The sequence below is a fragment of the Halichoerus grypus genome, chromosome 2, assembly GCF_964656455.1.
Source record: "Halichoerus grypus chromosome 2, mHalGry1.hap1.1, whole genome shotgun sequence".
Taxonomy (NCBI): Eukaryota; Metazoa; Chordata; class Mammalia; order Carnivora; family Phocidae; genus Halichoerus; species Halichoerus grypus.
The window spans coordinates 112,021,366-112,044,774 of NC_135713.1; the positions used below are offsets into that span (position 1 = coordinate 112,021,366).

Sequence of the window (23,409 nt, forward strand, 5' to 3'; positions counted from 1 at the left end):
AACAAATAAAGGAAATGTGGGCGTATTTTTCTTTAAAAAAAAAAATCAGGCTTCAGGATTCTTTCTCAAAGTTGGGTTCTAAAATAGTAAAAGATAAATCTTTTCTATATTCTCTTCCATTTCCCCAAACTTAGACAGATATTCTATATTTTTGTATGAATATAACTAAAAAATATTTTTCTTCATTTCTTCAATTCAACAAATACTTTTTATAAAGTAGCAACATATAAGTAATTTTCCAGATTTCATGCAACCATCTAATTTAAGAGTTACTAACATTTATGACAATGGAAATAGTACCTTAAATCTTCAGTTACTGATTCTTCCACCCTAGGCTTCTTTCCAAAAATGGGTTCATCTGTGCCCTCAAAATCTGCATCTCTCTTGGATTTTCCAATATTAGTTGACTCTGATTGCAATTTACCATCAAAACGTTTCCTGAAACATAAATGGTTTAGAATCAATTCTGCAGTATTAGTTCTTCCTTCCAGTGATTTTATAAATTATTATTCCATGTATAATAGATGCCATTTATAGAAAGTCATGCAAGCAGATGTTACAAATCAAAACTAGCTAAAGCCCAGAATACCCTAATAAAACTGAACAGTACTACTGGGTATTTACCCCAAAGATACAAATATAGTGATCCAAAGAGGTACATGCACCCCAATGTTTATAGCAGCAATGTCCACAATAGCCAAACTATGGAAAGAGCCAAGATGTCCATCAACAGATGAATGGATAAAGAAGAGGTGGTATATATATATACAATGGAATATTATGCAGCCATCAAAAAAAAAAAAAACCCACACGAAATCTTGCCATTTGCAACGACGTGGATAGAACTAGAGGGTATTATGCTAAGCAAAACAAGTCAATCAGAGAAAGACAAGTATCGTATGATCTCACTGATACGAGGAATTCTTAATCTCAGGAAACAAACTGAGGTTTGCTGGAGTGGTGGGGGGTGAGAGGGATGGGGTGGCTGGGTGACAGACATTGGGGAGGGTATGTGCTATGGTGAGCGCTGTGAATTGTGTAAGACTGATGAATCACAGACCTGTACCTCTGAAACAAATAATACATTATATGTTTAAAAAAAAAAAAAAAGAAAATAGTAGGAAGGAAAAAATGAAGGGGGGGAAATTGGAGGGGGAGATGAACCATGAGAGACTATGGACTCTGAGAAACAAACTGAGGGTTTTAGAGGGGAGGGGGTGGGGGGATGGGTTAGCCTGGTGATGGGTAGTAAGGAGGGCACGAACTGAATGGAGCACTGGGTGTTATATGCAAACAATGAATCATGAAACACTATATCAAAAACTAATGATGTAATGAATGGTGACTAACATAACATAATAAAATAAAATTTAAAAAAACTGAACAGTACTCTTGACATTTCATTATTTTCTTGTAAATTTTGCTTTAAAAATATTCTACAGCTCACATTAACATAATTAACATCATACTTTTAAAAATTATAAATTAAAACAATGTTAAACATTTATTTACATGAGCAACTTCAATAAAAATTCAATGCTTTTGCTTGTCCCATGATATTACTATTAAAGAGAAAATTTTTTCTTTGTGGTTGGATTCATTGGTCAAAAGTAGTGACAATGAATGGTATTAGTGGACTAGATATCCAGACAGGAATTCAATCTGACCTACATGCTTGTTACATTAAACAATTACATGTGGATTTTAGATCTAATTATGAAAGGTGAAACAACAAAGCCTCTAGAAGATAAAACAAGAGTATTTTCATGTTTTACTAAATAGGACATAGAATTATTAACAAAAAATTAAGTCTGATAAATTGGAGTGCATTAAAACTAAGAATTTTTGGGGACGCCTGGGTGGCTCAGTTGGTTAAGCCTCTGCCTTCGGCTCAGGTCATGATCTCAGGGTCCTGGGATCAAGTCCCGCATCGGGCTCCCTGCTCAGGAGGGAGCCTGCTTCTCCCTCTGCCTGCCGCTCCCCCCTGCTTGTGCTCTCTCTCTCTCTCTCTCTCTGATAAATAAATAAATAAAATCTTTAAAAAAAAAAAAAAAACTAAGAATTTTTGTTAATCAAAAGATATCATTAAGAGAGTAAAGGGGCAACACAAAGAGTAGACGACATCTGAACCACATATAACTGACAAAAGCCATATATCTAAATAAAATACAGGGGGTGGAGATTACAAATTTAAAAATAAATAAATAAATGACAATAAAGACTTGAACAGGCATTTTACAAAAGAGGATATCCAAATGGCCAATAAGCATATGAAAATAAGCTCAAAATAATTACAGGGAAAATAAATTAGACTACACTGAATCAGTGGCTCTCAAATTTTTGAATTCTGAATTCTTTACAAGTCTTAAAAATGATGGAGGATTTCAAAGTATTTTGTTTATGTAGTTATACCTACAGGTATAATAAAATTGAGAATTTTTTAAAATATTTACTTATTTCATTTTATTTTTTTTTAAAGATTTTATTTATTTATTTGACAGAAGAAAGACACAGCGAGAGAGGGAACACAAGCAGGGGGAGTAGGAGAGGGAGAAGCAGGCTTCCCGCTGAGCAGGGAGCCCGATGTAGGGCTCGATCCCAGGACCCTGGGATCATGACCTGAGCCGAAGGCAGACGCTAACCAACTGAGCCACCCAGGCACCCCTCTTTACTTATTTCATTTTAAAATAGCAATAACAAAACCATAATATTAACATAAATAACACTTGATAAAAAGTATTTTCAAAATGAGAAGAGCGGCATTGTTTTTTATTTTTACAAATCTCTTTAATGTCTGTCTTAAGAGAATGCATCTGGAGTTTGCATCTCTTTCTGCATTCAACTTGAGATAGCTACCATCATGAATTTCATGAACAATGCTAAGCCAAAGTCAGACACAAAGGTATATATTCTGAATGATTCCATTTACATAATATTCACAAACAGAAAAAAACTAGTATGTTATCAGGATAGTCACTTTTTGGGGGGAAAAGAAGGATGTCTGAAATATTCTATTTTTTGTCTCAAATGAGGGTTACATCAGTATGTTCATTTTATGAAAATTCAGCTTATGGATTTTTATATTTCTCTTCTTATGTTTTACTTAAAAAGTTTTTTTTTAAAAGAGTAACAAATAGTAACGATCTGTATGCTTTAACAATCTTTCCATAACAAAGCTCCTTCTTTGACGCTTAGCAAAACCTGAAATTTGTAAATCCTATTACTACCAATTTAGTTGGAAAGGTGTTTACTCTTGTCCCATATTTGCTGCCGACTACTTATGTGAATATCAGTTGGACAAGCCATCAATTTCCTTGGGCCTCAGTAAAGTAATACATTTGGAAGATACCTAAGATTCCTCTAGTTCTAACATTCTACTATTCTATCCTTGAATTACTAAGCATCAATAAAACCATTACAATTAAAACTTACTAGCAGCTGGTGACAACCATAAAACAAAAAAATTTAGTTCGTGTAACTCTGAGAAACTTAAAACCTAAATTTATAGTAGAACACTTTCCTTCAGAAGACCTATACTATTCATTACTGTATGTTAGACTTTTAGGTCTCCAATTATTTATTTCTCTTATAGCTTGGTATGTATGTCACATGTGGAACTTGCACACTTGAAACACCTGAGTTAAACAGAAGGATGGAAATAAAGTGTCATAGATAACAAGTTTACTCTTTAAGAGTAAGTTTATTATTTTTCTCAAGATTTTATTTTAATTTTATTTTTTTAAAAGATTTCATTTATTTATTCATGAGAGACAGAGAGAGAGAGAGAGAGAGAGAGGCAGAGGGAGAAGCAGGCTCCCAAGGAGCAGGGAGCCCGATGTGGGACTCGATCCCAGGACCCTGAGATCATGACCTGAGCCGAAGGCAGACGCTTAACCATCTGAGCCACCCAGGCGCCCAAGATTTTATTTTTTAAAAGTAATCTCTACACCCAGATTTTAAGCTTGAACTTAAAACCCTGTGATCAAGAGTCGCACACTCTAATGAGTGAGCCAGTCAAGTAAGTACCCAGAAGAGTAAGTTTTTGATTTACTGAAACTGCATGAAAATGTTATTTCTAGACATACAGAATCCTTTGCTTATATAGGATATTAAAGCAATTGGCAAAACATGAGTAAGTCTGTAGATTAGATAACAAAACTATCAGTGTTAATTTTCTAATTCTGATTCTTGTTCTTGGGATTGAGACACGGACCTCACTGTGGGGGAGGAGAGAGAGGCACCATTCTGCCTGCCACACTGTTGAAAACACAAAACGGTGCCTCTCCTGTGAAGAAGAATTTGGCCAACACCTAGCAAAATGACATACATTTACCCCTTAACCTCGTAATTCCACTTGTAGGAATCTATCCCAAAGAAAAAATGCCAAAATAATTTTAAAAATCAAAAAGGAAAGGGGCGCCTGGGTGGCTCAGTCGTTAAGTGTCTGCCTTCGGCTCAGGTCATGACCCCAAGGTCCTGGGATTGAGCCCTGCATCGGGGTCCCTGCTCAGGTGGGAAGCCTCCTTCTCCCACTCCCCCTGCTGTGTTCCCTCTCTCGCTGTGTCTCTCTCTGTCAAATAAATAAATAAAATCTTAAAAAATAAAAAATTAAAAAAAAGACAAACATGTACAAGGCTATTTGTAATAGTAAAAAACTGAAAATAACCCAATGTCTATTAAAAGAATACTGATGGAATAAACTACATTACATCCACATAAGGAATTACAACCATGCAGGTATAAAAAAGAAAGAGCTCTATATGCTAATGTGGAACTATGTCTATTTCGTCATGTTAAGTGAAAAATGATGAAGAACAGTTTTGTTGTTTTTTTTTTTTTAAAGATTTTATTTATTTATTTGACAGAGAGAGAGAGACAGTGAGAGCAGGAACACAAGCAGGGGGAGTGGGAGAGGGAGAAGCAGGCTTGCCGCGGAGCAGGGAGCCTGATGTGGGGCTCGATCCCAGGACCCTGGGATCATGACCTGAGCCGAGGCAGACGCTTAACGACTGAGCCACCCAGGTGCCCTGATGAAGAATGAGTGGAGAAGACAGACACAGACATGCACGTGCACATGTGCATTTTCAGAAAGAAATAATGAAAAGAAACCAAAAACTCAAGGGGAGGAAAGAACAGGGCAGAAGACACAAAGGTAAAAGCAAGAATGTACTGTTTTATACTTCTGATTTTGGAACTGTAAAATAATAATGTTTTACATAATGTCTTAAAAATTAAATTCTTAGGGGTGCCTGGGTGGCTCAGTCGTTAAGCGTCTGCCTTCGGTTCGGGTCATGATCCCAGGGTCCTGGGATCAAGCCCCATGTTGGGCTCCCTGCTCAGTGGGGAGTCTGCTTCTCCCTCTCCCACTCCCCCACTTGTGTTCCCTCTCTGGCTGTCTCTCTCTCTCTCTGTGTCAAATAAATAAATAAAATCTTAAAAAAAAAAAAAAATTCAATTCTTAGCAATCCTTAAAAGCAGAAAATAAACTGAAACAAATGAACACAATAGGTATCAAATTTTTAGCATAAACATTTAGAAAAGGAACTACTAAAGAGTATTTTCACTGTCAGTGTGATGTATTTTTTTCTAAGGACAAAAAGAACCACCTACTAGAACCACTAACTATTCAATATTCTATTCTGAATGGCAATACTACTATGTATTGTTATTTTTTAACTATTATAAGAACACAAAGTCTAATTATGTAATTATCATTAGGTATGAAGATTTTCAGCAAAAAAAAAGGATACAATTATCAAAATCAAAGCCAAATTAAAACCCTGTAATATTAATTATATCATCAGTCAGTATGAACTTTATTTTTTCTAATAACAGTGATTCCCCAGTTCCTTCCACTCTAAAGGCCTAAAAGCAATGAAATCCTGACACAATGAGCATGCTAAGCACCAAATAACATTTCCCACTATAAGGAACTAGACACCCTTTGGAGAGATCAGATTCCAGGTTTGGGACTGAAAATGTATACTATGAGTCTAGAAAATCTTTTGCCAAAAAGCACAAAAGCTATCAAAGGCTGACTAAGCTTGTCAAAAGAACCAATTTAAAGAGTTCTCACTGGTAGGAGTATCAAAAATACTAACACAAAAGACTCAAGTGTCCGTCAAAAGATGAAGGTATAAACATGTATGTAAACTGAGTGAATCTCCAAAGCACTGAATATAAGAAACCAGGCAAAAAAAGGAATATACACTGCAGTATTCCATTTAAATTGAACTCTAGAAAATGCAAGCTGTTCTCCAGTGCCAAAAAGATCAGGGGTTGCCTGGAAGCAGGGTTGGAGAGAGCCATGCATTACAAAAAGGCATGCAGCATTTCTGGAGATCTTGGAAATGTTATCTTGATTGTGGTGGTGATTTAGGATACTTTAAATATACCCCAATAAAGCTTAAAAAAAGATAAAGAAAAAAGAGTGCAAAGGAGTGCAACATACCAAATTATAAAAATCCATTCATCAAGAAACTAAATACATAATCATACACCCATGTTGGTCACCATTAGAAGTTCCTTAGGGCACAACTCATTTCTCTTCAAACTGATCAAGAATCAAGCATTTTCCTCCCTTTCTTCTATGAACCGTATTTCAGGGTAAACAGCTGATAGAATGTTCTTTTTTTATACATAGATTTGAGGTAATAAATGCAGAAAGGACAAAAATAGAAAAAAAAATCACCATTTTACTGGGGCGCCTGGGTGGCTGTCATTAAGCATCTGCCTTCGGCTCAGGTCATGATCTCAGGGTCCTGGGATGGAGCCCCTAATCGGGCTCCCTGCTCAGCGGGAAGCCTGCTTCTCCCTCTCCCACTCCCCCTCCTTGTGTTCCTGCTCTGCTAACTCTCTGTCAAATAAATAAATAAAATCTTTAAAAAAAAAAAAAATCACCATTTTGCCAACCACCACAGAAATAATGGAGCAAGGCAACAATCATGCTAAAGCCATCATGTGAAAAGCTGAAGAGGGATAAGGCTCATCTATTTTAACCCACTCATCCATCTTAAAAACTACATGTCTCATGATGTAATGCAATTGAAGTACACAGCAGCATTGTGAATTATTCCTATCTAAACTGAACCTGAATCTAATTAACTCTCTATTATCAGCACTGTCTGATATATACACATACAATGCAAACTTTACATGTAATTTTAAATTTCTAACCATATTAAAAGCACTAAAATCAGTTTTAATTTATTTCATTTAATCCAATACATAAAAAATACTCTCAATTCAATATCAAGATAAAAATTAATGGGGTAGTTTGCATTTTTTTACATTAAGTTTTCAAAATCTGGTGTGTATTGTATATTCAGGGCACATCTCAATTCTGACTAGCTACAGTTTAAGTGTGTAACACCTACGGGGGCATAGTAGGTATTACACTAGACAGTTAAGCTTTAGATATAAGGACTAATTTACAGTAAATACTTAAGGATATAAGAGCTAGTTAAATAACAGCATAAGAAAGCATATTCAGGTTATAGAGACTATAGAGGACAAAGGACCTGGCTCTTCATCTCAGCTATCCCTCCAAAAGACATCAATGGTATAAGAAAAAAAGAGGGAGACTGCTGTAGAATAAGACTTAAGGGATTTAACAACCAAAACAGTGTATGAGCTTTGTCTGAATCCTGATTCAAATAAACCAGGTACAATAAAATACCTTTGAGCCAACTGGAGAAATCTCTTTCTGGACTCCATCCCAGGACCCTGGGATCATGACCTGAGCCAAAGGCAGACGCTTAATGACAGCCACCCAGGCGCCCCAGCAAAATGGTGATTTTTTTTCTATTTTTGTCCTTTCTGCATTTATTACCTCAAATCTATGTATAAAAAAAGAACATTCTATCAGCTGTTTACCCTGAAATACGGTTCATAGAAGAAAGGGAGGAAAATGCTTGATTCTTGATCAGTTTGAAGAGAAATGAGTTGTGCCCTAAGGAACTTCTAATGGTGACCAACATGGGTGTATGATTATGTGTTTAGTTTCTTGATGAATAGATTTTTATGATTTGGTATGTTGCACTTCTTTGCACTCTTTTTTATCTTTTTTTAAGCTTTATTGGGGCATATTTAGAGTATCCTAAATCACCACCACCACCAAGATAACATTTCCAAAATCTCCAATGATATTAAGGAAATCATGTAAATTTTCTGGGGTATAATAACGGCATGATAACCATGCTAAGAAAAAAGTCACTATCAATAAGATGCAACTGAAATATTTAGGGAAAAATAACATGAGGAATAGCATTTGATTTAAAAAAAAAAATGGGGGGGAGGTGCAGGAATAGATTGACCCTGACTTGATACTGAAGATGGTATGGGTACATGGAGTTCTTCACACTATTCTCTCTCCATGCTCTCCCACACCCTAGCCACATATTAACAATTTTCATAATATAAAGTTTCTTAAAAAGTACCCACTTGATCTAGAGTATAAAATACACGAGAAGTTTCTCTAAATTCCACGATTTGCCCTATGTTACCTAAATTGGATAGAAATCATGCATATTATGATATGAATAACAATTATCATAGTGTGATAGTTGGAATCAGGCAAACTGGATTTTTTCCTAAAACCACACATAGCTAAAAATGTTAGTAAATAAAATCCCTTAAGTCCCTAGTGTTCTATATTTTCTTATGTATTTCCCTTCTCTAATGTTCATTATTTCCTAGTAAAATTAAAATGTAAATTAAATTTTTGTATCCTACAAACTTTCACTTGCTTACCACTAGTACAATACAAAGTGAATTAATTTTACCCTAGTAATTTTGAAGCACAGTATTTACTAAAGTCGGAAATTACTTGTGTATTGTCTTCATCACATCACAGTTGCCCATTCAAACTATAGGAACTATTAATTATTATTTGGGGGGAAAAAAAAAGGCAAGAACCTGTCCTCCTTTCTCATTTTCCCTGAATTGTTCCCCCCAAACTCTCCCAACTCCTTCCAACTCAATGAGAAAGACTATTTTTCTACCTTGACTCCTACTTACCTGACACTTCACACTCCTGATTGTTCTGTTTCTCTAATCCTTGTCTTCAGTACTTGCCCAAATGCATCTCCAACTCAAGCAGTACCAATTCAAGCAACATCCAAACGTACACTTCCAGTTTTGAGGTTTGCCCAAAACCTAATTAAAATTGCCCACTGGACACCTCCATCTGGATATACTATTATAACTTCACTTTGTCTCAAGTCAAATTAATTTCATTTTCAAATCAAAAGCTCCTGTAAATTTCCTTATATTTCTTCTCCCTGATATCCAAATTCAAAATATCTCTCTTTTGCTCCCTTTCCATTGTTCTGGCCTATTCCATTGTTAAGGCCTGTCACTTTTCTTCACAACATTTTGCACCTTTCCTTTTCCTTCCTTCTGCCACCTCCTAACTTGAGATTCTTTTGGTTTCCTAACTAAGCTAGAACACTTCCTTAATTTGCTTTCTTACTTTTATTTTATTGTCTTTTCTCTTTCAATATACTCTGACAACCACTACCACGTTAATTTTCCTAAACTACCACTCTACTTACCCAATCAGCAAGTTAGGAAAAAAGACCACAAAAACCTTATGCACCAGGGTTTAAAAATGAAATTTAAATTAACGTGCTTGATATTCAAGATCCTTCACAGTCTAAAACCAATTTTTATTCTCAGTTTTATCTCTTGTTGTCCCAAGCAAACATTTCCTCTATCCCAATTTGTAAAAAAAAAAAAAAAAAACTGCCCATGAGTAACAAATCATTTCCTCTTGCATGTAAGGCTCCCTGAATGACACAAATAGAGATGTCTTTACTGAACCTGTATAGCAATTAACTGTATACACAACTTATTTTATCTCAATCATCTACTTTTAAAATATGTACCTGTTCTCTTTATCAGGACTAAAAATTCCTTGAGAGCAAAATCATGTGTAATTTAATTTACTCTCCTGGTATCTCCCCCAGTCAACATTAAATTTTGTTGATAAACAATGAATCGTCTTACTTTTTTATTTAGAATCGTCTTAATTCACGTATTAACATTTTCTTGTTCTACTATAAACAATTCCGTACACTTTAAGGTAGTTTTATTCATCAGTCTATATATATGTTTAGGAACCGATAAGTTTTTTAAAAATTTTCTTAGTAAACTCAACGATAACCAGATTTGACAATGTATTACGTGCTGAGCACCGTCAGGTGCTTTACGTATATTATCTCACTTGATCCTCACAACCCCAGTAGTACGCACTCTCACGTTCTTTATATGGGCAAAAAACGCGAAAGCATGGAGATTAAATTTCTCTTTCTCCTGCTGCTGTTTGCCGGTACCAAGTCAATCCGAGTCACGTTTTCTAAGCTTCTTAACCCTTTACTGAACTGGTCATTAATCTCATTTATTAAAGACTGTGCCAGATATTGTGGGGTACAAACCTAAGAAATACCTTACCTCCCGTCCCGACCCCACGGCGCACACCAGGGCAGTCAGCAACCTAGGCGTTAAGGAATTGCAGTGGCAGGAGCTCACGCTGCCTGCGGACACCGGGGAACACCAAAATACCGATTCACCAAACCAAAAGTCTTCCTCCTCCTTCAACATTTTCCCCAAACCCCTTCACTTCCCGACGCCACTCGCTGTACCCTCCAGTTGCTCATGCTCTACAAAAGAACGTTGTATTTTCTCCCCTCGACGTGGAGGAGAGAGAAAGAAAAAAAATACCTCCCGACATCTTCCTTACCCGCCCTTTTCCGCAGACCCCGGCAGCCCCTTCCATTTCCCCTTTTCTTTCTCCTTGTCTTTTTTAGTTCCGGGCGCGGTGGTCGAGTCGTCCTCGAACACGCTGAACAGCTCATCCCCGAAAGCGTCCGCCATCTTTCGGAGCTGGGAGACCAAATCTCCCTCCTACCCACGATGCTCTGCGAGCGCACCGACGGTGACGCCAAGGGAAGCCTCAGCTGTCGCCCTTAGGAGACAAAAGTAATCTAGTCATACAACCCCATCCCCCAGAATTCTTCCCTGACTTCTTCTCTTCAGCCTTTTCCTTTCCGACCACTACTGCGCGGCCAGCTCCCTGACTTAAAGAGGGAGAGTGGCGAGACGGTCCGGCACGCCGCAGGCACCTAGAGGGCGGCGAGGAGGCGGAACCGTGGTGAGTCGGCCCAATTGCAAGGCAGCGGTCGCCCAGGCCCGAGAAGCCCGGATGGAGGACGCAGGGTGGTGGCGTGGGACCCGGGGAATGTAAAGAGCACTTGGAGGCGGTGCTGCGGTCTTTCCGGGACCTCGCCGGGGGCATTCTTTGCCACAGCTTTAACATGGGCGGCAAGAACAAGAAACACAAGGCGCCGGGAGCCGCGGCGGTCCGGGCCGCAGTGTCTGCTTCCAGAGCCAAATCCGCCGAGGCCGCAGCCCTTGGGGAGGCCCAAAACAAGAAGTCCGTGGCCAGGCCGCCCCCCGCCGCTGCTGCCAGCACCCGGGAGCCCCGAGTCAAGCAAGGTACGAAAGGTCCCGGTGCCCCGGGCTTTCCACCCTGAGCAGCTGCTGCTGTTCTGAGGGAGAAGCCAGCGCAACCTGGGCGGGCCCTAGGTCTCAAAATTTGTTATCTCCCACTCCTGGAGCTGCTAGTTCCCTATCTGGTGGCCTTGTTCTAGGTCAGTGTAAGCTTTTGGGGCTTCCCAAGTTATGACAGTAGCCCTGTTGCAGCCTGGCGTCTCCCACCTAACACCCCCCACCTTCTTCTTCGAGAACAGAATAAAAATTGCATTTGCTGCCGTCTCAGCAGGGATCCGTCTTGAGCCATCACCTAAACTAGCTAGGCTGATGCAGAGGTAGGGTGTGGAGTTCCTAATCTGGAGCCAGACCCATTTTGTATTTGTTCTTATTTTCAGCCGGGGTGTAGTGTTTTCATGTGTTATGGAAAAATCTGTAGTAAGAATTTCAGTACTAACACACCGAATATGGGTATAATCTATTGTGGAATTATCTCCGAGTTTTACCATAACCATGCTGTTTTGGCGTACTGTGCAATTTGGTTTGATAACTCAAGGGATTGCTGATTCCGGCTACAGATGAGCAGGCCCCTATTACGACTGATTCCAAAAGATGAACAGGTGTACTCTGTTTTGTTCTGCTTAGCTTGTTTGCTTGTAGTTTTTACTGAAATATTCGTCCAACACATTTATTGTGCATACAGATACCCCTGTGTCTTTCATGATGTTATGGGTGGGGTGAGCAATATGGACACATCACCTTTCATGGACCTTGCTGATGTAATGGCTGATAGAGGCATTAAATAATCATACCGACACTGCTTCATACTTAAGTGCCACAAAGAAAAGCTAAGGAAGAAAATTTAGCAAGGTAACCTAATTTTTACCGGGGAGGAGGAGGGGTCATACATGGTCTCTTAGAAAAAGAGACAGTTAAACTGAGATCAGGAGGACTAATATGTGTTAACCTTGTAAAGAACGGGGGAGTAGTATTCTTGGCAGAGTTAAGGAACTCCATGTACAAAGATCTTCAGTGAGGAAGGAGCTTGGGTCTTTGAGGTACTCCTGGAATGTAAGCATTGCTGAAGAGAGGATGAGACTGAAGAAGTTGGCTCTTAACAAACTTTCACATAGAAGGTGGATAAATAATTCTTTGCCCTGCAATTTATTATAACTTTTTTTGTTGTTGCAAAAAGGTGATTTTATTAAAGCACGGGGACGGGACCCCTGGGCAGAAAGAGCTGCTGCCTACAATTTATTATATTTTTAACTACAAAGTTATAATGCCTATAAATACAGATACATAGAATTTCTCTTCGACTGTTACTCTGTAGCACTTTACTCTCAATCAGCCTCTTTTGCATTCTTTTCCTGATATTCCTCGGAATTCTTTCAACTCTCTAATAATTTGTTCTAATCTTTGTCTTCCCATTCCTCCTGCTCCAAAATGTGACCCTCACCAAAAGTGTTCGTCTGTGACAGTATAGTTCTCTCTCTGTAGCCTTTTTAGGAGAGTACTCCATTACTAATTCTGTCTTGTCCTTTGTACATGACTCCTCAATCTGTCCAGTCCTGGTCTCTATTCTAATCCCAAATCAGCCATTTCTATATTTACTTGGACCTTTTGGCCCTCGTTTGCAAGCCTCTCAAATTTAACTCAACTAATACTAAACTACTCTTTTCTTCCCACACTAGCTTTTTTGATTTCCTTGTTTTTTTTTTTCCACATTCCTCTTTATCCAATGTCAGTAGTTACTTTTAATGCCTTCCTTTCTTCCTCATGTGTAATGTCTTGCCCAGCTTCATTCAGTCTTGACTCATTTATCTTCTGCGTACACCATTTTCACTTTTCTTCTGTGCTGTTTACACCTGTCTAGGCACTCATGAATTCCTGGAGTACCAACAAAGCCTTCTGATGGGTCTCCCCAACTCTGTTATTTTTCCTCGTCTAGTTTGTCCTGCATTCAAACATCAGATTCATCTTGGAGAAACTCTGCTTTGTTCATAGCACTTCTCAGTTTCTTCCACAACATCTTCACTGACTTTGTGATAAAGTCCATACCATTCACCTAGCACCTGAGACCCTTTTTCCAGCCTTTTTACTAATTCCTGTATTCACCTATAGCAGCAAATCTGGGGTATTTTCATTGTTCCAAATGCAGCTATTGACTTTCTCCTCCTGTATTCTTGCCATTTTCTCTTAATGGAATGCCACCTATCCCAAACACTGTCTTCCGAAATCCTGTAACACTCATCCCAGATGTCAACTACTTTTTGAATTCTTCTGTATCCACAGCTCATTTATCATTGTTATTTGAATCATTCTTTTTGATGTCTAGTTCTTGCCTGTTGTATGTGAGGAAATATCCTACAAAATTTTAGGAGGTAGGAACTGTTTCATGGATATGTATTAATATACCTCAGTGTCTGTTTCAGTCCTGTGCATATAGTCATTAAAAAATATTCTTGAATAAGAGGCAAGTAGAAATTCAGAGGAATTAAGGCTAAGAAATCAGAGAGAGAATGAATGGGTTGTCTATTAAATTTGTAGAAAATATTTTATAACTAAATATGTATACCAGTGTATATAAAATAATTCTGCTACACATATTGCAACATGGTTTTTCCTTTTTTTTCTGTTTGGGTATTTTTTATATCATATGTTAGGCCTACTTTGGGGGGAAAAAACATTATCTCTGAACTTGCTGTAGTTGCTAATGTAAGGGTAACTGTTCTAGTCCACTTCATCTCTTATCTTTTCAAAAGTTCGAGGCATTGTACATAGCGTTACTTCTCAAAATTGTCCTCTCATCTAGAGGTAGAGAATCACTACTGCCATGAAATGGCTCTTGGCACAATTCTCAGTATTCTTCCACTCCTGTTTTTTCATTTCATTTGTTCATCAAATAATTTTTGAATTGTTGCTGTGTGCCAGGCAAGATTTTAGGCACTGGGAATACCACATGAACTGGCTGGGAGAGAGAACTAATGACTGTAAGGCTTGTATGTGTGAAAATCCTTAAAGCTAGCTGAGAGTTGAAATCCTAAGAGGCAAAGAACACAGGGGGAGTAATGTCATGAGTGAACTCATAAAAACCGTGATAAATATTTTTCAGGGTCATCCAAATAAAACAGAAAAAGTGCGACAAAGGGCAGAAAACAGTGACTTGGGGGGCGCCTGGGTGGCTCAGTTGTTAAGCATCTGCCTTCGGCTCAGGTCATGATCCCAGGGTCCTGGGATCGAGCCCCGCATCGGGCTCCCTGCTCCGCGGGAAGCCTGCTTCTCCCTCTCCCACTCCCCCTGCTTGTGTTCCCTCTCTCGCTGTGTCTCTCGCTGTCAAATAAATAAATAAAATCTTTAAAAAAAAAAAAAAAAAGAAAACAGTGACTTGGTAAAGAATAAATTGGGTGGTAGAGTCTGTTTTTGCTTAAAACATGGAAGGCTTGGGGTCCCCAGGTGGCTCAGTCAGTTAAGTGCCTGCCTTCGGCTCAGGTCATGAGGGTTTTGGGATCGAGCCCCACATCAGGCTCCCTGCTCAGCGGGGAGTCTGCTTCTCCTTCTACCCCTCATCCCTTTCATGCTCTATCTCTCTGTCAAAAAAAGAACTGGGAATGCTTCCCTGAGGAAAACTTCTATGCTGAGATGGTTTGAAGCATCCAGCTCTTAGAAAATCTGGAGACAGAATGAGGCTAAGGGGACAAGGGCAAAGGCCCTAAGATGGGAGTAAGCTTGGCATGTTACAAGAAAACAAGAAAAAAGTGTCTGGGTAGAATGAGAGGGGGCTAGTGTTGGTATTAAATGTAGGAGAGATTTTAGCTAGTTTACATTTTTAAAGGATCAGATTAGTCAGGTGGTTCTGGCAGTGTGGACTTCCTCACAGACCCTGACTACTCAGGTTGTATCTGTTCATCCTCATCTGTTCTCTAGATACTCTGTACTCCCTTTCAGAGCTTATTTGGATAATTAGTTGCTTAATTACCCCATGAAGACCAGGACTGGGTCTTATTTATCACTGTTTGGATCGCTTGGCTGGTTCGGATCCCCTTGCGGTTGTATACTATTGGTCAGAAAGAAACCAGAGTATCTCAGTGCACCTGTCACCAGCACTAGCAACTCAAAGTGAATGTATTAGTGATAGTGGGTCATTATAATCACTCTGTGATGTAAAATGGAATACATTTTAAAAGGAATATGTTGTGAAAGAAAGAGTATTGGGCAATAAGGAATTGATTTTTGGCTGATGCTTTTTTTTTATTAGTTGAGTCATCTTGAGGAAATCACTTTTTCTGTGCTTCAACTTTTTTTTTTAAAGATCTTATTTATTTGACAGAGAGAGACACAGCGAGAGAGGGAACACAAGCAGGGGGAGTGGGAGAGGGAGAAGCAGGCTTCCCGCTGAGCAGGGAGCCCAATGTGGGGCTTGATCCCAGGACCCCGGGATCATGACCTGAGCTGAAGGCAGACCCTTAACGACTGAGCCACACCTAGGCGCCCCTGTACTTCAACTTTAATATTTTTGACAATAATATATTGTGTTCTGTGAAATATAATTTATAAATTTGAAATCCATAATACTTTTGCCTTAGCGGTACACTAACATCCTTACTTCCAGTCAGATTTCCAGTAACTCTGTGTGAAAAGGAAAACCACAGTTTATGGAAAAAGGTCTTTAACCAGCAAGGAAAGTAGCTCATAAATCCTGTGCACCTTACTTGGCAAAAGAATGGGAACCATCTTTATACCATGGCCTGTTGACTTAGAATTGCATTTGAAAATAGGGTTACTAATTTATATGGTTGAATATCTGTTTTCTTCTGGTGCCTTAAATTTTTCTTAAGTAACACATTTGAATCTGGTGGTAGGGAGCTGTTAGACTGACATTCTGAAAAGTTGGCAGCTGACAGGAAAGGAGACCAAAGAATCACCCAATAGAAAATTAGAGCAGTTTCAAGGAATTGAGTAAGTTCAGTCTTTTTAGTAGCCTCTGCACGCCTCCAGGGACAATAATAGATATTCGTAATAGATAATGCCTCATAAAAAGCTTCAAATTTTGCTGATTGAACATGTTTTAAGAAGAATTTGAAACAGAAAGGGCCTTACTGGTTTACTTGATTCAATCGGTGATACTTCTGAGGCAAGATCTCATTGTTGCTTCATTTCCTCAGCATATTGATTAAAATAAAAACATACCCACTTTTAGGGACACTTTTTGACACCCAGTGAATGTGCACCAGTATTGGTGTACATTCCTCTCCTGATTTTCTGGGGACTCAGCTCTTCTTTTATTTGCCTTCTGGAAGTTCACAGTATAAACTGACTTCAGAGAAGTGGTATCATTGGATATCTCAGGTGGAATAGTAGGAGGAGACAATAGGAGGAGACAAATGAGAGCTTATTGCTATCTTCAGAGCTTACTGCTTGCTTCAGTCTTTATAAACAAAAAAATAATAATAAAGGAATTTACAGTTTTACCTCTCTCAGTAACACATCAACCTTGAACTGCTTCTCAGTATAGTCTTGGTAATAAACTGCTCATCCATCTGTACCTTTTCCAAAAGGGTTATAATTGGGTCCCCTCAATGATTTGGGGAACTTGTAAACTCTAATTAGTATGCTAAATTTGTGAACAAGTTTACTGCAACTGATGAAACCTCACAGAAATGGTTAAGGACTACCGATAGGTCCTCTCATTTATGACTATTGACATGAGTTGATGAGGAAGGTTACTAAGATTAAAGTCTAAGACTAAAAGATAAGGAAATTAACCATACTGTGCCAGAATTGTCACTATCTTTTCATGTACTCTAGGTAGCCTTGGGTACTTTCTATATAACTCTAGCATAGAAATAAATCAGGGAAGCACTAATGTCTCTAGTCCAGACTGCCCAAATGTAAATAGTTATGCTCAAAAACTTTTGTTTTAAGATGCCTGATTATATTAACTAGGATCTTAAAATGAATACCCTCCTGTAAGTCAACAAAGATCAAAGTTCTTGACCTTCAAAATCATAATAAGCAACTTTTAAATTTAATGTTTAGGTTTCTCTCTTAAAGTAAAAAAAAAAGAAAAACATGCCTTATTTTGAGATATATAAGAGTAGACTAAGTAGGTATTATAAGATTTTAGGATGGCTGGGGCTCCGTGAGATCAGAACTAGTTCCATAATCTAAAATGTTGTCTTTTTTTTTTTTTTTTAAGATTTTATTTATTTATTTGATAGAGAGAGACACAGTGAGAGAGGAACACAAGCAGGGGGAGTGGGAGAGAGAGAAGCAGGCTTCCCGCCGAGCAGGAGCCCGATGCAGGGCTTGATCCCAGGACCCTGGGATCATGACCTGAGCTGAAGGCAGATGCCTAATGACTGAGCCACCCAGGCGCCCCTAAAATGTTGTCATTTTTGTAGTTATTTTCTCACCAGTATATAGTGGTATTTTTCAGTGACTACATGGTAATACAGAAAATTGAATGCAAAATCCAGACATTAAGAGATTTGCAAAAATGGAAAACAATTTTTTTTTATTTTGGAAAATGCAGTTATTTTTCATAAAAAGTGTTTATATTAACTGGTCTTACGTTTGTTGTTTTTAATGAATTAATGAATATTTAAAAATTTTCCCTTTTTATTTACAATATGGTATGTATCAGTGTTATAATTCACATGAACAGAAAGTATTTAGGATTGTCACTGATTTTTAAGAGAGTAAGGAGATCATGAGACCAAAGGTTTGAAAGTACCTTTTAATACTATTTATTCCTTCTTGGTTGGTCATTGTTAGAGAACTGATGATACGCATAGCATTTCTGTTGGCCGGAACAGAGTTGGCATCTGTAGTGGGCTGAGTAGCGTCGCACTTTCCCCTTCCCTCCCCCCCCCAAGTTCATTTGCACCTGGAACCTCAGAATGTGACCTTATTTGGGAATAAGGTCTTTACAGATATAATTAGTCAAGGATCTCGAGATGAAATCATCCAATGAGTAGTGTCCAGAGAAAGGAGAGGGATAATTGGACACAGACACACAGGGAGTAAGGCCATGTGAAGCACCATGTGTAAAAAAGAGGCAGACAAGGCAAGCAACTCCCGGGATCGCCAGAAGCCAGAAGAGGCAAAAAAGGATTCTTATTTAGACCTTGCAGGGAGCATGGGCCTATTGACAACTTGATTTTGGACTTCTGGCCTCCAGAATTGTGAGAGAATATTTCTGTTATATTCAGCCAACCAAGTTTGTGGTAATTTGTCCTAGGAAACTAATACAGCAACCTTGGACTCTATGAATAGAAGATGATAGGAACTGCCACCTCATTTTTACCTTAAGGGAGTGTTTCTCTTTAAAATTAACCATCGTCTCTACCAGGAATCTAATACCCTCTGAGAGGTCTTACTTCAGCCAAGTACCAGGCAGAAAAGCATCTGATTGTGAAAATACGAAGATGAAGATAAATTTAATTTAAAAAATGTACAGGCCTTTGCTCTTTGCAAGTAACTGGTTAACCTAGAGAAATCTAATTGGTAAAATGTTTTTGAAAATTTAGAGGCCATATTGCTAGATTGTAGATTCCTTGGTGAAGTGGGGAAGAAAGAGCTGAAATCAAATATTTAATGTTTAGCAATTTTTTAGAGGAAAACTAAAATAGTGTAATAGCTATTAATGACTAAATTGCCTTGACTACTTTTTGTCTGTTATATACAGGTCCAAAAATTTATAGTTTTAATTCTGCAAGTGATTCTGGTGGTCCTGCTAATCTGGATAAATCTATTTTAAAAGTGAGTACTGAGATTTTGAGTCATTTCAAGAAATGTTCTCTTTGAAAAATGAAAAAAAAAGATATATTCTTAAATATAAGAAAATTATGGGGTATTTAAAGTTTTTGTAATAGTTAATTGCTGATCCGTACTAAATAGAAGTAAATCATAACACATACATTGAAAGCCCATAAGAAATTAAGGAAGATCTGGAAAAGATCCAAATTTCTAAGGATAGCATATGCATCCTTTCAGACCTGATTTGGTGTACATTTCCAGCCTCCTCCCCATTATTCTTTTCCACTTAAAATTTTAGTTTAAATCTCATTGTTCCCTCAAATCCCATATGATTTTATGACTCCAGGCTTTTGTCAGTGGGCTCTCTGCTTAAAAAGACCTACTTCCCCTTCTCCATTTGTCACCTCTGGAACCTCTAGGAAGTCCTTCATAACTCAGCAATTTTCCTTGTGATTCCATACTTTTTTCATATACCTTTTTAAATGATTGCTGTGCTGGTTTACAGTTTATCTTTTTATATAGGTTTCCTCTGCTAGACTGAACTCCTGAAGTATATTTTTAAACATAGCTCATTGTAGGCATTCAGTAAAGATGTGGTCAAGGGGTGGTGTCTTTGTAGGTAGATGTTTATGTATTCTTAGGTCAAAAATATGGAAAGAACATATGGAACAAAATATTGAAAACAAAATGGCTAATAGAAAAACAGGAATCAAACCCTGAAAGTCAAAAGAATTTGCATAGCTTAATTATTACTATTTGTATAGCTTTTACTTTTACCTTATAGGTCTTTTTAGTGTAGCATCCATTCTTTCAAGCTGTGTGCTTGGGGTGGTTTACATTAAACAGATTTCTGGAATCCATCTCCAAGGATTCTGATTCAGCTTGCTTAGGATCAAGCTTAGGAATCAGTCATAACAATAGCAATCCAAGAACAATGTCTTGAGACATGCAGGTTCAAGAGGGTTTTTCAAAGGATTTTTTCTTGCCATACGTTGCTTTTTCCATGTCACATTTTTTTTTCTTTTTTTTTAAGATTTTATTTATTTATTTGAGAGAGAGATAGCAGGGGAGAAAGGGAGAATCAGGCTCCCTGCTGAGCAGGGATCCTGACGTGGGGCTCAATCCCAGAACCGTGGGATCTTGACCTAAGCTGATGCTTAACACCATGACACTTAACCAACTGAGCCACCCAGGCACGCCTGTCACATTTTTTCTAAAATATATGGTACAGATGTGGTCCAATGAATGGTAGTCTAAAATACAATAATTATTTTATCTGATTTTAACTGAAATCCTTGTATTTGTTGGCAGGGATATAGAAAACTGTGATTTTTTTCTAATTATTAAATGTTATTTAATAATTTAGGTTCTAATTGATAATGACCTTTTTGGCTTCAACAGGTGGTAATTAATCACAAACTAGAGCAAAGAATTATTGGAGTGATAAATGAGCATAAAAAGCAAAATAATGACAAGGGGGTGATTTCTGGAAGACTTACTGCCAAAAAATTACAGGTATTTTGCAAACTTTTTTTAACTTCCTTATTTTTAATGGAGCCTTTTTAAGACAGCTCCACATGTGAGATGGTGAGATAAAATGACTTCTTCAGCTTCCATTGAGATTTCATGTAGATCATTTCCGTCAGCAAGAATAGGGAAGGAATTGGGCCAGGTACAAGAGCACACATTAAAATGGTGGTATGAAAATTAAATTACATTCCCCAGATTATGTTAGACTCTGTAGTGGGCACTTTGCTTATTTTTTCTCTGGCACAATACCAAAAGGTACTTGGTCCCATTTTCCAAATGAAGAAATTGGGGCTTGGAAAGATTACAGACACTATAGCTGGAGGTTGTTAGTAAGTAGCAGAGTAAGCAGAGTCTGGATTGGAACCCAGTTCTGCCCAGCTCTAAAGATCATGCTCTAGAAAGTACATTAAGATGCTTTATTTTATGTATGGATGTGTTCATTGAAGCACTACTTAAAATAAAAAGAGAAAATATCCTAAGTGGTCACCAATAGGAAACTGTGTAATTAGCTTATGATATATCTAGCCAGTGGAATATTATGTAACTATTAAAAGTGATGAAGAGTTTCTAATAACTTGGGAAGATGCTTACATTACATTATTAAGTGAAATTTGTTTTTACAAAATCATAGAAAAATGACTGGAAGGAAACATACTACATTGCAAACAGTATCTTTGAATAGTGAGAAAATGAGCAGTGTCTTCAGGTCCTTTTTTAATTTATCCATAGTTTTCAATTCTCAGTTTGGTGAGCATATTTAACTCTTCTAACCAGAAGGGAAAAAAAAGATATTTTTGAAATTAAAATTTGTTATCAGTTTCTGGTTTAAAATGAGTGGAAGAATAAAATGAGTAATAAAAGGAGAGAAAATAGAATGCCTTTTTTCATTTCCCTTTCATAGGATTTATACATGGCTTTACAAGCATTTTCATTTAAGACCAAGGACATTGAAGATGCCATGACTAACACACTCTTACAGGGAGGTGATCTCCATTCTGCCTTGGATTGGCTCTGTTTAAATCTTTCAGATGGTAAGTAGTATTGTCATAAAATTCAGTTTCTCAAACCTTCTCAAAATTATTTCAGCATTTGTGACATTTGTATCAAGCTCTTAATTTTTTCACTGTTATAATTGCTTATTTTGCAAATATTCTTACTCTTTTTCGCTCTTTACAGTATATTTTCAGAGATTGTAGCCCATGGAAGAAGAAATTATTTTTTGTACATTACTTTTAGTTGTCAGTAGTCATTTTACAGTGCACTTAATACAACAAATTCTCAAAGTTTGCCTGCCTGTAACCTGTCAGGCTGTGTTTCCTGGCTTTGGTTCAGAAATTTGGACCATATGGCTTTAGATAAATTTGTTTAACCAGAAGGTCAAGGTTACAATCTTTGGCAAGAACCTGGAGTGCAAATTGCTTGTATGACTGAATAAGGATCTTACCATACACTATGACAGGCAACCAAGGAGTTGGGAAGGGTTCAGATTTTTTTTGAAAATTTAGAAGTCTAACACATTGAGGGTGAAATAAATGGCGAAACAGAGGTGGGCTAGCTATCTCATGAGTGTTTCCACTCCTGCTTTGACAATAAAGCCAGGTTCATCATAGGATTTCTATTAGGAGATGACGGATGGAAGAAAATTCCGTGCTGTTTGTCTAGGCAGGGTTTATATGCATGTTTAATGAATGTGTATGCTTATGTTTTTTTATTCCCATTTTTAAGATGCACTTCCTGAAGGATTCAGTCAAGAATTTGAAGAACAGCAACCTAAAAGTAGGCCAAAATTCCAGTCTCCTCAAATACCAGCCACTGTTTCACCTCCACTGCAGCCTAAAACCAAAACACCAGAAGATACTAAGATTAAGGTAATTTAAGAAATTAAACATTTAAAGTTGTATAAAATCAGAATGAAAACACATGTAATAGTTCATGAGTAGAAATTCCAGGTTGCAATAACATTTTTGCTTATCAAAAATAACTAATTGCTTTGCCAGGCTTTTCTATCACTGTTTCAGTAATCTGTTGCTGCATAATAAACCACCCAAAAAAGTAGTGGCTTAAACCAACAATTAATTTCTTTAGATTCTACAGCCTATACTGGGCTCAGCTGGTTAGTCCTTCTGTTCCACGAGGTATCTTCTTAGGCTGGAATATCTAAAATGGTTTCTTTGGGGGCTAGCCAGGCATTCCTCTTTCCATGTGGCTAGCTTGGGTTTCCTCATATGTGTGGTGGTCACAGAGTGGTCTGATTTGCATGGCATCTGGCTTCCAAGAGCAAGTATTTCAAGATGATAAGCCCCAGCTTGTATCACTTCTGCTAATGTTTCCTTGGTTGAAACAAGTCATGTGGCCAACTCCAAAATACATGTGGAAGGGGATTACAGAAAGTCATGAATACTAGAAGGTGTACTTCATTAGGGCATTACACTTAAATACTCTGCATATCGTGGGGCGCCTGGGTGGCTCAGTCAGTTAAGCGTCTGCCTTTGGCTCAGGTCATGATCTCAGGGTCCTAGGATCGAGCCCCGTGTCAGGCTCCCTGCTCACGGGGGAGCCTGCTTCTCCCTCTGTCCCTCCCCCTGCTTTTGTTCTCTCTCTTTTTCTCTCTCTCTCTGTCAAATAAAT

At 38.0% G+C, this 23,409-nt stretch overlaps 2 protein-coding genes across 6 annotated transcripts in view; one reads left to right on the forward strand and one right to left on the reverse strand.

Annotated features, from left to right (window-relative positions):
- MTREX (Mtr4 exosome RNA helicase) overlaps nucleotides 1–10,918 on the reverse strand; it is a 114,619-nt gene extending 103,701 nt beyond the window's left edge. Inside the window, exons 1-2 of the mRNA XM_036065696.2 lie at nucleotides 10,742–10,918; nucleotides 301–438 (exon numbers count right to left, since the gene is read on the reverse strand). Of these exons, the coding sequence (XP_035921589.1) occupies nucleotides 301–438; nucleotides 10,742–10,875 (272 nt within the window). The 5' untranslated portion in view covers nucleotides 10,876–10,918. The remainder of the gene's footprint in view (nucleotides 1–300; nucleotides 439–10,741) is intronic.
- A 275-nt stretch (nucleotides 10,919–11,193) lies between these two features.
- DHX29 (DExH-box helicase 29) overlaps nucleotides 11,194–23,409 on the forward strand; it is a 43,053-nt gene continuing 30,837 nt past the window's right edge. The window contains exons 1-5 of one of the 5 annotated variants that reach the window (XM_078067320.1): nucleotides 11,194–11,496; nucleotides 19,181–19,254; nucleotides 20,653–20,766; nucleotides 21,683–21,812; nucleotides 22,507–22,649. In XM_078067320.1, the coding sequence (XP_077923446.1) occupies nucleotides 11,316–11,496; nucleotides 19,181–19,254; nucleotides 20,653–20,766; nucleotides 21,683–21,812; nucleotides 22,507–22,649 (642 nt within the window). In that variant the 5' untranslated portion in view covers nucleotides 11,194–11,315. Of the gene's footprint in view, nucleotides 11,497–19,180; nucleotides 19,255–20,652; nucleotides 20,767–21,682; nucleotides 21,813–22,506; nucleotides 22,650–23,409 lie in introns of those variants that run through there. The other 4 variants (XM_078067319.1, XM_078067318.1, XM_036065692.2 and 1 more) reach the window with 4 other exon arrangements.